The 14,156-nt window shown below is 48.3% G+C and overlaps 1 protein-coding gene across 8 annotated transcripts in view; it reads left to right on the top strand.

Annotated features, from left to right (window-relative positions):
- Window positions 1–14,156, top strand: part of ANKS1A (ankyrin repeat and sterile alpha motif domain containing 1A) — a 76,719-nt gene that overhangs the window by 13,799 nt on the left and 48,764 nt on the right. For 3 of the 8 annotated variants that reach the window (XM_058855598.1, XM_058855591.1, XM_058855592.1), the window contains exons 2-9: window positions 3,437–3,517; window positions 4,178–4,334; window positions 6,139–6,201; window positions 10,670–10,966; window positions 11,580–11,655; window positions 11,935–12,036; window positions 13,251–13,346; window positions 13,431–13,627. In XM_058855598.1, coding sequence (XP_058711581.1) covers window positions 3,437–3,517; window positions 4,178–4,334; window positions 6,139–6,201; window positions 10,670–10,966; window positions 11,580–11,655; window positions 11,935–12,036; window positions 13,251–13,346; window positions 13,431–13,627 — 1,069 coding nt within the window. Of the gene's footprint in view, window positions 1–3,436; window positions 3,518–4,177; window positions 4,335–4,374; window positions 4,782–6,138; window positions 6,202–6,226; window positions 7,278–10,669; window positions 10,967–11,579; window positions 11,656–11,934; window positions 12,037–13,250; window positions 13,347–13,430; window positions 13,628–14,156 lie in introns of those variants that run through there. The other 5 variants (XM_058855599.1, XM_058855593.1, XM_058855595.1 and 2 more) reach the window with 4 other exon arrangements.

Genomic DNA, 14,156 nt, shown 5'->3' on the forward strand with positions numbered 1-14,156 from the left:
CGGTTGTATGGACGTGGATAGCTGGGATATGTGAGTGACCTGCTGTGGTGGCCTCTGGGCAATGGACTCGAGGGAATCCAACTCCAACCCTCACTTGTCCTCCCGACACTTTGTCTCTAAGGTTTTAAGTGAAGTACACAAACATGATCTGAGGCTCAGCTGCTTTAAACTTCCTGGTGCCTTTGGGCCAAGCCCCTCATGTTTGCTGGTGTTTGATTGTGCGTTTTGTCTTTGGTGTTGGGTGTGTAAATACAGGGGGTCCAATGGCCTCTATGAGCACCCTGAGCTCTCCTGGTGCTTCCTTAACCCATGTTAGTGAGACTAGAAGCCAGCCCCAAAGGTTCATCATTTGAGCTGAAAACCCCACATTGTTCGCTAGGCTTGGCCCTGCTTTAGCTCCTTGCCTAGGGTGGTTTTGTGAGAAAAGTTACTACTGCACTTGGGAAGAAAGAAATGGAAAAGCAAGAGGACAATATGGTCCTGTTTAAAGTTACTTTGGGGTTTTACTGTGACCTAAAGCATATGCTTTATTCAGCAGTTTTCACAGCAGGAAGCTTTATTTAAGGCTTACAGCACTTGCTGAATCATGGAGCAAGAGAAAGCTGCGCACAATAAATAGTTTAAATGGAGCAGATTTTGCTGTTTTCAGAACTTTCCTGACATCCTCAATGTTCAGTCTTAGTTTTCTTAAGCAGATGCCATCAGGAGCATCTTCAGATGCTGCCCTGGTGCAGCAAAGGGCAGGTGGGACCTGGGTAATCCTTTGAGAACAGAGACCACAGGGTAAAAGCAAAAACTCCTTTGATGTGAAGATGTTTTGGACGATTGGGGAAGAAAAGAAATCAAAAAGCAGAAATGGTCAAATTGGCTCCAGACCTTTACTGGGGACCTGTATTTACAGCATTCTCTTGCCTGTGCTGGGATTGGGGTTTCTGTTTAATCAGAAACAGCCCAAAGTCACAGGGAGTTCTGGGCTTTGTGCTCTGCTTTTCTCAGTACCAGTTTCCATATCTCAGGAGAATTGTGTCGCCTTTCTGGCAGAGCTGAAGAGGAGGGAAGGGAGTGATGTACTTCACTGCAGTCCCCACATCTAAATATAAACAGTTCTCCTCTTGTATCCTTCCAGTCTGATCTTATGGGTGATTTGACCTTTCTTTGATAAAAGCTTTCTTTATTTGCAGGAATAAAAAGGCAAAGGGCAGGAGAGGACACAACAGATTTTTTTAAAAAATATCTTTAGATTCTGGCAATTGGTTTCTGCAGCACCCAGCTCTCACTGCTGGGCCAGCTCCCTCCTGGGCTCCAGCTTTTCTCCTCCTCTGAGCTCCCTGAATAAACTTTGCATTTTACTCTGAAGCATTGACCTGAAGATTTCTAAGGAAGTGTTTTATCATGGGGACACCACGCTCCAATGGGGATGGATGCCCCAGGCTCTGGTCCCCAGCCCTGCCCACTGCACCACTGACCCTGGTTTTCCTCATTTCATAACTTCAGCTGAAAGAAACATTTGTGTTAATTGCTGCTGGTTTTTCATGTGTTCACCCTCAAGCAGTTTGAGCTCAGCTTCCAAACACAGCTCAGTTTAATGTGTAAAACCACGGGACGCTGGCATTGCCTGGGTTACAGCCCAAGCAAAGGCAGCACAGGTGCAATGTTAGAACTGCTCTAGACTGCACACAAGGCTCTCTGGCATGAGTTCTAACCATTAATTGCCACGTTAAATCCAGCAATAAATTATTTGGGCAACCACACTGCAAGAGCCCGCTGCCAGGAACAAACCAGAGCTGAGTGCTACTCAGTCCCCTTCATACTTCAGGACTGCAGAGCTGGATCAGGCAGGGCACTCCCACACACTCTGAGTGGGGGTTTTTGGTGTCTCACTGACCTTCTGGATGTAGTTTAAGCCATCCTGTGAACAATGTTGTTAGTGCTGGAGGTGCACTGCATGTATGTATTGATCTGCATCTGCATGTGTGTATCCACCTGGAGCACAGGATGGTGTGTGGCGTGCAGTATGCCTCAGGATAAGCCTCTGATCCTTTGTAAATTGGATTTTGTGGCTCACTTGCCTGTCCTCTTGGATAAAGCTTCCCGTTAGCTGCCTCTCCTCTAGCAGAGCTCGGGTCCGTCTCAGGACTGCAAAGCCTTTTATAATGCTCTGCAGATCAGGAGTCACTTGGGAGGGACAGGGACAGACTTTCCATTTCCCACTGAAACATGCTGCAGAGTGAGCCTGCTGCTTCATTCCCTTCTGGAATTCCTCTCAGTCTGCAAGAGATTCTTGTTGGTTTGGTTTGGTGCCTTTCCTGCTTCATGGCACTGAGGTGCTCCTGGCTAGCAGTCCCGCAGTGAGTACTGCTGTTTTAGAAAGCTTCTGGGCCATGTGAATCGTTGTGATTTCATGCTGGGGAGGAAATGGATTGCTGAGAGAAGGCTAGCTTCAAACAGAGCCACAGCTGGCTGATTTGATACCATTTCAGCTGGTTATCAGAGGTGCTGTTAGGTTTTACCCCCAGATGTAACAAAGCAGGAAGATGCACCACATTAGCACAAGTGGGATTGTCAGGGCTTGTAATAAGCCCCGTGTAATTCCTAAAAGGATGGCATGTAAAACAGGCCAGCACACACAGATGATGTGTTGTACTGGAGAGGGCCATTGTTATGAAAGTTGAACAGTTCCAGTTTGCTTATAAGAATGTGCTGGTTTGAGTTTCATGGCTACTTCTGGAAGAGGGTGGTCACCCTGGTGAGGGACAGCAGATACCACATTCCTGCTTCTTACTTGTGCTATTCTGTGCTGATGTGAGCTGGACACCCTGCAGGGGCTGGGGAAGAGTAATCCTTGCCAGGGTTAATACTTAAATCTCTGCTGCTTGACTTTTGAGCAAGGGAGGGAAGTTAATGCTCTTAGAAGTGCTGGGAGACCACCTACTCTTTGGTACAGACTGCCAACAGCTGACAGATGGAAGTGATTTTGGGACAGTGAGAAGTCAGTGTGGAATCACAGTGGTGACCAAGAGCAGACTCTGTATCCCACAGTCTTTGACTTACACCCACCCCTTGTGACTCTTGCTGTGGAGAAGGACAGTTTCCCAGAGCCATCAGAATTCTTCTGTGGGGTGTGAATTAGCAGTGGGTTGATGGTTTGCTGTCTCTTGTGGTTCAGTCTAATAGACGTGTTCCTCTGAAGATGCTTTCTGGCAAGCCTGTGTGTGGCTGAAGGATGTGGGAGCTCTGATTGGAAAGCAGGAGGGTGAGCTGAAGCAGGGGAGTGATTCTGTGTGCTGACGCACTGACCCCTCTTCTCTGCTCCGTGTGACTGCCCTGACCACAGCTGTCAGATACTCACCTTGGTGTGAGCTGTGCTGGCCCTGCCCTTGTCCTGTCCCTGTTCGGTGTTTGACTAAGTGTTCCCTGTCCGTTTTTTGTCTTGCAGCATCTGGAGGGGGCCAAACGTGAACTGCGTTGACAGTACTGGATACACCCCACTGCACCACGCTGCTTTGAACGGCCACAAGTGAGTCCTGGTCCCATGCCTGGGGTCGCAGGGGGTGGATGCTTTGTGTTTCCGTGGCCACCGTTGTGTGGCTCATTCAGCAGCTGAGGCACTGGTGCAGCACTACTCCATCTTCAGGGGAAGTGGAGAATGTCAGTGCTTTGGCTGATGTGTGATCTTACATCTCAAAAGGCTGAGGTTTTCAACCACCCTTTTATTTCTAAGCAATTTGTTTAAGCGTGTGAAAGGGGCTCCTCTGGCCACAGTCCCTACAGTCTTTCTGGTGTCCAGGGTGCTCTGGGCCTGCACCACTTTACAGTTGCTTTGTGTGCATATCACATTTTTAAGAAATTTTAGTGTGGTAGATCTCATGTTGCTCATTGCTGTCTGAGGTATTGAGAAATCAAATAGAGTTGAAATCTTTGTTCACCCTCGTTGTGCTGGTGCAATTCACTTTGTCGCAGAGGCTGTTAATGGCAGAGGCTGATGGAGTTAGTACGGATCTTCCCTGAGCTCATGTCGGCTTTTTTTCTTCCATTTTCTTTAATAAGAGCACTTAAAAATCACATTTCAGGAGGGTCTCTGAAAGACTCCAGTTTAACTTCTTGTTCAGTACTTGCTGCAGAATGTGAGCTGTGAAACAAGGACTGAATGTCTCACTGAGGTTCCTGTCTCTTGCAGGGATGTCGTGGAAGTTCTGCTGAGGAACGATGCTCTCACCAATGTGGCAGATTGTAAGGGCTGTTACCCCCTGCACTTGGCAGCCTGGAAGGGAGATGCTGATATAGTGAAGCTCCTCATCCACCAGGGCCCTTCGCACACCAAAGTGAATGAGCAGGTCTGCCTGATTTTCTCTAATGTATCATTGAATCACTTCCCTGGCATGGAGAGAGACTCCTTCAGCTGAATCCTGACCCTTCCCAAACCAATAGCAATGGTTGTGAGGTCCTTCTTGCTGGTGGGGTAAGAGGGGCACTGCATAAAGCAATACATTCAGTTCTGAGTTAGTGCTAGGATGAAAAGGTATTTAAGTTTTATAGAGAGACACAGAAATATGAGAATTGCTCAATACTTAGGAAGTGGTCTCCTGCTTCTGGGCTTCTAAAACTAACCCACAGTTTTCCTTTCAGCTGCTGGATAGCTGAGCAGGTTTCTAGTTCTGCAGAGGATCCATTGGCTCCCTCCTTTGGGAATTAATCCAAGCAGCTTTGTTCAGTCTCTTTGGCCGTGCTCTCTTAGCTGCTCTCCTGGCTTGTCTCTGGCACTTGCTCCAGTTCACTAATTTGTAAGTTCTAAGATAATTTTAAAGTGTTAAGTCTTGCCCTCAGATAAATCCCTAGCTTAATTTTAAAGAATTATTTTTGCAATCAGGCAAGAAAAAAAAAAACCAAACCTCTTGGATTTGTTCATTTTGTTAAGCTGACAGTTTTGGTCTGAGCTGCAGAGGGAGTGAGGACTATGAGACAGCTGTGTCCACTACAGAGGGCTGGCTCCTGTGGAACTGCCCCATGGGCATCAGAGGTATCCTAAAATTCCTGGGAACTTCTGAAATGCTACTGCTGGAAGGCCCAGATATTCCTGTTGTTGCAGAGTTTTATTTACAGGAACTGGTTTCATGAATGAGGCCAGCTGAGTGCTCCCTGGGTGAGTCTGGCAGACACAGAGTGACAGGCCTAAATCAGGTGGCTAAAGCTGCAGTGGGCTGTGTTGTCCTGTCCCTAAGGCAAGAACATCTGATGTCCCTGTGAATCAACTCCCAAATCATTCAGGTGTTCTTTCAGGAGGAAAGGAAAAAACCAAAATAGGTCTCCCTGCCTTGGTGCTAGCTAAACCTGGATATTTGTTCCAGAAGTAATTCCCAGGTAGGTCAGATACACCTGGCCTGAGTTCAGCTCACAGATAAGGTAAGCAGCTGGGGAGTCCCTGCTGTTGATTTGCTCCATAGTAGTTTTTCAGAAGGCTGGGGAGAAAACTCCTTTCAGAGGCAGCCTCAGGAATCCCAGCCCTTCTTTATGGGGACCCAAGTGCCACACTGAATTTTCCCAGGACGGGTAACTCGATGCACCAGGCTGCCCCAGGGATAAATGCTGCTAAAACATCATGGAATGAAAAATCTGGTTGTAGTGCAACTCTCTATCATTCCTTATTCCAGGAATAAGGACGAATGTGTGTTCTGATGTCTCTGGTGACAGTTTTCCAGTTTGGGGCTGTGGTTAATCATGTCTCCAGGCACAGCTGCAGGCACTCACACTTACACAGGCTTGAGTGCAGGTAACCTTTTTTAATCACACAAGAACTGAGTGAGAGCCCGTAGTGTAAATGTGCTGCTCTGAGTAGGGCAGCTAGAGGGGTGATCTTTGCAGAAGATCCAGAGCTTAGTATGATCCTTGCAGGTAATGTTTCATTAATGTCTGTTCAGTAGGAACCCTGTTAAATGAGAGAAGTCAGCTGAGGAGCCTGTGCTTGGAGCCTGGTCCAGGTTACAGCAATCCCAGCTGGAATGGCTTTTGCTGGCCATGGCTCTGACTGGAACAAGATGCTATGTCCTGGCGTTCCACCCCTTGGAGTCACCCATTGCTTTGTTGCTGTATCTCACCCATTTCATTATCACATTTTTTTCTTTTTCCTCTTCCTTTTTGTAGAATGCTCTTGAGATCAAAGAACTCAAAAAGTACGGCCCCTTTGACCCATATATCAATGCCAAGGTGTGTACTTTGCTGTCAGCATTTCACTGCATCATCACTCCAAGCTGCACTCGCGTGCTTCCAGGTGCAATAATACCTGTTCACTTCGCAGCTGCTTGGACAAAAGGAAAATGGGACCATTGATTTACTGTGGGTTTCTCTCTTCAAAGCAGTTATAGAAACATAATTAAAGGGAAGCTTTTCCTTACTTTCCTGGGGGCTCCTTCCTTGCTTAGCCTTGTAGGACTCGCAGTGATGGTCATTTTGCTTGATTGGGCTGGATGACTTCCCAAAGGTAATGTTACTTCAATTAAATGTTGTAGGTTTTGTTTCATGTGCTGATGTTGCTGATAAATGCAAAGAGAAGGAATTTTTTCCCCTGCTTAACCATGGTTGCATTTTCTCTGTGGGCTGTTTGGAGTGAATTTTGATGCCTTTTCTCCTACCAAATGCATAATGCTCTGTGTGTTGTTTGAGTGGACAGTTAATTCCTGTGGTGGTGGTGGGGAGAAGGGAGGGCAGTGATGTTCCTGCCTCCCTTCCCAAGTCCTCCATGCCCTGCTTATTACATCAGTCTCTCTTTTAATGTTCAGTCTGTGGTGTTGTTTGACCCTTCAGCTGTGGTCTCCTGTTCCTGTTTTCTGGCCTGTTTTGCTCCTCTCTTGTTTTCAGTTGTTTTGAGCTACAAAAGACACAACATGAGCTTGTGCAATGTGCTGAGACTGAGCTGTTGAAGAAGCAGATCAAATTGTGGTTTCTCAGACACCATTTTTCAGTTTTATTTCTAGTGAATCTGCAAGCCGGGTGTGGCAGATAATCTGTTGCTCTGTCCTGAGACACCTCTGCCGTGAGCCACCGTGCCACAGCTGCTTTCAACCAGTTATTTTGGATCCAGCCATCCATGGCAGATTTCTGTCTTTCAGAGTTTCCCTCTGCTCGGTCTGCAGGACCTTATAAACACACAGCCAGAGCTCCTGTGCTTGTGGGGAGTTAGGCCTGGCTTTGCAGAACCCTGTTTCAGGGTCCAGTGCCCACCCTCTGAGCACAAATGCATCCAGTGAAGCTCATCCAAATTGGGGATTTTTCTATAAATCCAGGTGGGAATTCTATGCCTTTATGTCTTCTGTGAAAACATCATAGTTGAGCAGTTCAGTTGCCTGAAAGGAGCTTCTTAAAATATTGTAACCAAATAAAATCTTACACACTCCAGTATTGGGATGTTGAATGAAGAAGGAATGTAAAGAGGGAATATCCAGGGAGTTTCCTTTTTTGTGAATTTTTCTTTACAGATTCTGCTAATTTGGGTTTTATACTGTGGAGAAGTGCATTATTTAAAGCCTCAGTTCAGTGTTCACAATGGCCAAGGTGCTCTCTAGAGCAAGACAAGATTTTGGGAATCTTTGCTTTGGTTTTAAAAAAGAGAGAGATGATTTTCACACAGTTGTTGAGTTCATCACAAGTTCTGAGGAGTTTTGCACCAGTTCCTGGCCAGGTGTGATAAAGAGCCTGTGGAGTTGTACATGTCTCAGACTCTGGTGTTTCCTCAGGAGCAGCCAAACAGCAGGTTGTCAATAGGGCAGGACTCTGCTGGACACTCAGACACCGACAAAAATCCCACCAAGGAGTCTTAAAAGTAGGGAGGGTGGGACTGAGGGGCCATGTAGCCACTTTCCCCAACCCTGGGGCACAATCATTTCCTTACACCGTTCCTGACCAGGGTTTGCCCACCAACTTCTCAAAAACCTCAGAGAGGGACAGCTCTGTGGCCTTTCTTTGGCAGTTCATTCAACCTTTCAGATCTTTGCAGGTCAGAAAACTTTCCCTTATTTAAACCCAAGTCTCCATCTGCTCACTCGGAGCCATCTCATGGTGTGTTGGGAGCAGGGGGTGCAGAACAGGCACAGCTCTTGAAGGGGCTGTGGATTCTCCACTTGAGCATGGGATGAGGAGCAGCAGGGCTGTGTGTGGTGAGTGGTATCACAGTACCAGGGCTTGAAACCTGTGCTGGAGCCCATAAGAAAGCAGAGCCATCCCTGCTCGTGTCCTGTTTGTGCTCTGCAGACGGGCATTGCTCCCAACTCCTCTCTTCCAGCTGAGAGCTGAGGGAATGCAAGGATTTCTGGAGGAATGCAGCCCCTTGGCCCTCCTGAGTGCTCTATTTTTCTAACTAATTCTGAAATTTGAAGCCATGTGCCTTCTGGCTATTGGAATGGAATTTTGCTTTTCCATCTCTGATACATCTGTAGGTCTGAGCACTCCTGCTTGCTACTCTGGTTTGTGTCTGGAGAGGTGACGCTGGAAGGGAGCAAACTCCCTTGCCTGGAAGAACTGTAGTATTCTTGGCTGCTCAAAACTCCCAAGATGGAGGCAATAAAGACTCAGGCAGTAGTGGGAGTTTTCACTGCACAGTCTGGAATTGGGAGAGGCTTGCTGTGATGATTCAGGGGAGTTTTACTGCCTGGTGATCTCTGCTGCAGGAGGAAAGTCTGGGGATTTTGCCTCGGGTATTGGAGCCCAAATCTGCTTAAGGAAAATTGGATTGAATTGCAGAGAAGATGAGGGAAGTCTCTAAAAATTACATTTCTAAATGATGTTGTGTTGCCATTTCTGACCTCTCAGGCAGGTGCTGGGAGCTGCTGCATGCTTTAAAGCCCCCTGAGTGATACATACACTGTGCTAGGGAGAAGGGAGAGGGGGGCAGTCCTAGCCAAGGAAATCCCCAGTAGCCAGGGCTGGCATTGGCCTGCTGTGTGCCCCCACAGCTCTGGGGCAGGGACCTGCTGCTCAGAGGGGCTGGGGTCATCCAGTCTTTCCACAAAGCCTGGCAGTGAGGATCCCTCGTGCCACAGGGCAGGATGAGAGCCTGGGCCCAGCTGTCGTGGGCTCCCTGATCCCTGCTTTCCCGACCCTGTCAAACGGAAATAATGGGATTTGCCAACCCTGTAAATGCCCGAGAGCAGCAGTGTGAGCTGACAGGCAGGTGCAAGCTCTGATGTTCTCTACTCTGTCCCCTCTCACTCCATTTGTATATTTCTTGTGCAGACTTCTGTATCCTGCAGTACCCTTTGTCCACGTGTATGTGCCTCCCCCCATGATAGAGCCTGGATCTTCTGTGCTGGCAGTGATGCTTTGCCCCCTCCCCCTGCATGTGCCTGATTCTGCCTCCTTCCCTCACTGCTGTACAAACTGCAGCTGCCCAAGCCTCTCCCAGCTCCTGCCCCCCTCCTGCTTTGCCTGTGGCTGAGAGGCGATGCAAAAGCCAGATGCAAACAGCTGGGGGATTGACAGGGACTCCTGACAGCCTGAGAGGTTGAACACCTCAACAAGATCCAAGTGCTCGTGCAGCCTCACGGGTTTGTGACATGGTGCAAAATACTGAGCAGTGTCCCAAGGCATAAGTGTGCTCTCACAGCAGGCGGGCAGGGATCAAATTCCCTTCTGCAGTGGTGCTACTGCCTCCAGCAGGACAAGAACATTCTGTGTATTTTATTGGAAATGTTGTTAAAATGACAAATTCAACTACAATTCTTTCAGTTGAAGTGTGTAACTATTTGTATTAAACTTTTTTGGGGGATTGTATTGTTGGATAGTTGTTTCTAAAGTGCTTAAACCAAATTTACCTCTGTGAATGGCACACAATAGTAAAACTAGAAACTTGAGGTGAACTTAATTTGAGAAAAGGCCCTGTTAGATCTGGCCATGTTCCTATTTTGCACCTACACATGCGGGGTGTTGGACTGCTCATTTTTGGGCTTTGCATTGCTGGTTCTTAGCCTGGCTGCTGCTGCACGCTCTGGTTTGGGTCTGGCTTCCAGCTGGGGGTGCTCCCTTGTCGCTGAGACCTGAGCCCTGGCTCGTTCCTGCGGTGGTGGAATTGCACGGCTCTCTGGTTCACAAACTGCGTGGGACTGGGTGCATCCTTTCTCTAAACAGCCAGAATTGCAGAGGTGGAATGACTGTTATAAGTAGGATTTGAAACAATTGAAGTTGAAATATAAAATGATGATGATGAAGCTCAGGCAAATACAATTCACACAACAGGTTGCCTGCCTTATATTCAGCCTTTAGTTCTTGTGGCACCCTGAAGTGTGGATGCTGCCAGGATACCAGACTGGCTTCCCTGGGTGCCTGCAGCATTAATGAGAGTCTGTATACAGCTCAACATCCCTTAAACTTTAGCATGGTCCCTGGATTCTGACCCTAGTACTTGGAAAGCAGGCTGGTCCACCTGCAGTGCCTCTCCCACAGCTGAAGTGCTTTGTTCTGAACATACCCGAAGCTGTGGCTGGGCTGGCCAATCAATGAGCTTGTGAGGGGGATGCTAAACACCCAGGGAGATGATGAAACATTGCTCAGGCTGGTTCAGACTGGGCTCTCTGCTTCCCCACTGCTTTTTTTGTCTTGTTTTTGCATTTGAACTTCAATATTGGAGCGAGGTGCGGGGTGGCCGCTGCCCCGGCTCTGACACGCTGCCGCTTGTGCCCCGCAGAACAACGACAACGAGACAGCGCTGCACTGTGCGGCCCAGCACGGCCACACCGAGGTGGTGAAGGTGCTGCTGGAGGAGCTCACTGACCCCACCATGAGAAACAACAAATTTGAGACCCCCCTGGACCTGGCTGCGCTCTATGGGAGGCTGGAAGTGGTCAAGATGCTCTTGAACGCCCACCCAAACCTGCTGAGCTGCAACACTAAGAAACACACCCCGCTGCACCTGGCAGCCAGGAACGGTCACAAAGCAGTGGTCCACGTCCTCCTAGATGCTGGCATGGACAGCAACTACCAGGTATCTGGTGTGTCTGAGTGGGACTGGGCCGGTGGCTGGGGATTGGAGAGTTCCACCAACCCTCCTCACGGAGGGAGCGCTCGCAGAAGCTGAGGAGAGCTTTGTGTTCTGCTGGGCTGTCTGTGCAGCTCTGGGCTGCTCAGGGAGGCTGCCCGGAGGGACTCGGGTGCTGTGCATGCCTCACGCCTGCGCAGGGGCCGGGCAGAGCCCCAGACACGGAGCGAGGGAGAGAAACACCCTGTGGCCGAAGCTGTTCTGCCCTGCAGTGCTGTGAGCTCTTGACAGGCAAACAAGTCTCTTCCTATCAAGCCACTTGTGAATGTGATGTTTTCACAGCAATGGCTTGTATGTGGGTCGTTTTTCCTTGTCAGGAAACCTCTTGCCAAGCTGTGGAAGGCCCTTTGTTGGTCTCTCTGATGGAACCATCCCCATTTTTCCATCCCACATCCTCAGCACTGTAATAACATTGATAGTCTGTCCTCAGCCGTAGGCAGTGCTGCCCACACCTCGTGTACAACACCGTGTATTTATTGCTTCTGTAACCCTCTAAGCCATGCCTCCCTCACCATTCCCTGCTGTCTGGCTTCATGCTATGTTTCCATTTAATTTGCAGACTGAGAAAGGCAGTGCTTTGCACGAAGCTGCTTTGTTTGGCAAGACAGATGTGGTACAAATATTGCTGGCTGCAGGTGAGAGAATGTTCCCCCTTTGAAGCACTAATGTGGTGATGCCTTCACCCAGAGCTTGAGGAAATCCCTTTCTAGTGCAGCAGGTTTCTCCATCCAGCTGTCGGAGCTCCTTGGAGCAGGATATAGGAGAGGTTGGCTCTTGGAGTTTGGCTTTAGATTTGTCTCTAGAGTGCCTTTTAGCTTCCCCCAGTGATGATCACAGATGTGACTTGATGAAATACATGAACTTGCACACAGACAATATTCTTGCTTTTGCCCTCTATACCCCTGTGGCCACAGGTATTGATGTGAACATAAAGGATAACAGAGGCCTGACTGCTCTGGACATTGTGAGGGAGCTCCCTTCCCAGAAAAGCCAGCACATAGCAGCTCTCATTGAAGGTGGGTAATGCATCTCTGCCTCTGGGGAGGAGGGGAAAGCTTGGGGTGTTGATTGTGCCAGGGCAGGTACAGGATGTGCTTTTCTAGACCTGGAAAGTGCTGAAAGCAAAGCAGCTTCAGGCTGTGTTGGAAGAACCTGTGCTGAAATGCTGGGGTGAGCTTCTCCAGACCAAATGTTTGGAGGAGGACGACTTGGGGGATTTAGGAGGATAAGCCCTTTGCTGAGGGAGTGTGACATGACTTTTACAGTCTAAATGGGCTTAATTGAGCTTTGTTTAGCTCACTTTAGAAGTTAATTAAAATTAAGGATAGCCTAAATCTGCTTGCAGAATGCAAAGTAACAGCTTTAGAAATGGTTCTGGTGTAACTCCCCTTTACGTGTCTGTGTACACAAATTGTTGTCCACAGATCTCACATCCTGCTCCTCGCCTTGTTGTGAGGCTTGGGCATGGAATTTGCAGATGAGATTTACAGAAAAGGCCTTGATTACTTGTGTTTTATAAAGCAGCTTGGTCCATTGTGTCTGTCCAAACTCGGGAATGGAATGTGACATCTTGGCTAAATTCATACCTTGTAATTACGCTGTCTGCATTTCCTCTCAGCTGTGGGGAGGATCAGAAGCATTTAGAGATGGGGTGTGTTATTCATGCTGAGCATTTGGGAGCTTTGCAGGTTCAAAGCACTTCTCAGACTTTTAACTAAGTTGTGCCTATGAGGCTGCAATGTTTGAGCTTTATTCTGAAACTGAAGACAAAGATGGGGTTTAAAACTGAAGGTGTTGCAGGTAAAGGATGTTTTCCCAGGGTGGGAGCTGCTGTTGGCTGTTACATCAGCTGAATGTTTCTGGATTTGCCTGTGGCTGGGGGCTGCAGCTGGAATTGGTTTCTCTTGTTATGACTCTGTTCAGTGATAGAGTTTGTGTCTACAATACGTATTTGCTCCATGGCTCTGTGTCCATGCAACAGCTTTGCAGATTTCTGATTAAAGACTCTGAAAGTTCAAAAGACCATCCCTACCCTAGTGCCTGTGATTAAAGAGGCTGCCTGCTTCTATTTTGGGATCTTAGCTGCAAGTTTTAATTTTTATTTTTTTTTTTTGACACTTACTAAGCTGACAGTTGGCCTTCCACCTGCAAGGGAGGAAGTGCCATGTGCTGAAGGGGACAGAAAACCAGATTTGATGTGAGCTGACCCTGTTCCCCAATCCCCTTGCAGATTACACCATTGGGAAGAAAAGTGCCAAAGCTGTGGAGAAATCTACTCCAGCCCCACTCACTCCAGCCACCGATCCCTCGGGCCAGATGTCTCAGGGTAGGTATCACCAGCATTCCTCTCCCTGACAGCACTGAGGTCAGGAGATCCAGTGACAATCCTGGCTCTCTCTTCCCCCCACAGGTGATGTGGACAAAGCTGTCACAGAGCTGATCATCGATTTCGATGTGAACCCCGAAGAGGAGAGCCCATACGAAGCTTTGTACAATGCCACGTCCTGCCACTCCCTGGATAGCCTGGCCAGCGGGAGATCCTCCGACCGGGAATCTGTGAATAAAGAAACTGAACCAAGTGGCCTCAAAGCAGCCGGAGTCAGGCCTGTATGTAGCTCACCCCTGCTTGCCCTAGAGGCACAGGGGGCTGATCTGCAGGGTCAGGTTTTGCAGCAGGCTACCCAAGCTTGAGGAAATCTTTAAATCCTTTCCTGACATTGATGAGAGCAGGCAGGTGCTTCTCCTTCCCTGCCCGATTCACAGGGATTGCCTAAAAGCTGCTGCTGCTTCATTTCACCTTGTACTGTATCCTTCTGTTTTCTGGCAGTTCACTGGTGCAGGTGAATTGTGATCTATTAGGAGATCGCATTTCGTAGAAGGGCTGACTTCTTGTTCTGAAAACAGTTCTGGAAACTTGTGTGGAGAATCTTCTCATGTCTCACTGCTTTACTAAAGCAAAGGTTCTCAGGAAATTATCTGTAATAACCTGTTGGAGGCTAGTTGGCAGAGGAAGGTTTCTTTTTGTGTATTACTTGCCTGGCTCTAGAGGGTACTCCAGGCTTTACAAGGCAGTGCTGAGCTCCTGGAATTGTCCCCAGAGAAGTCTTCCTCACCTTCTGTCAGCTGCATCTGCTGC

Source organism: Poecile atricapillus, chromosome 23 (genome assembly GCF_030490865.1).
Source record: "Poecile atricapillus isolate bPoeAtr1 chromosome 23, bPoeAtr1.hap1, whole genome shotgun sequence".
NCBI lineage: Eukaryota > Metazoa > Chordata > Aves > Passeriformes > Paridae > Poecile > Poecile atricapillus.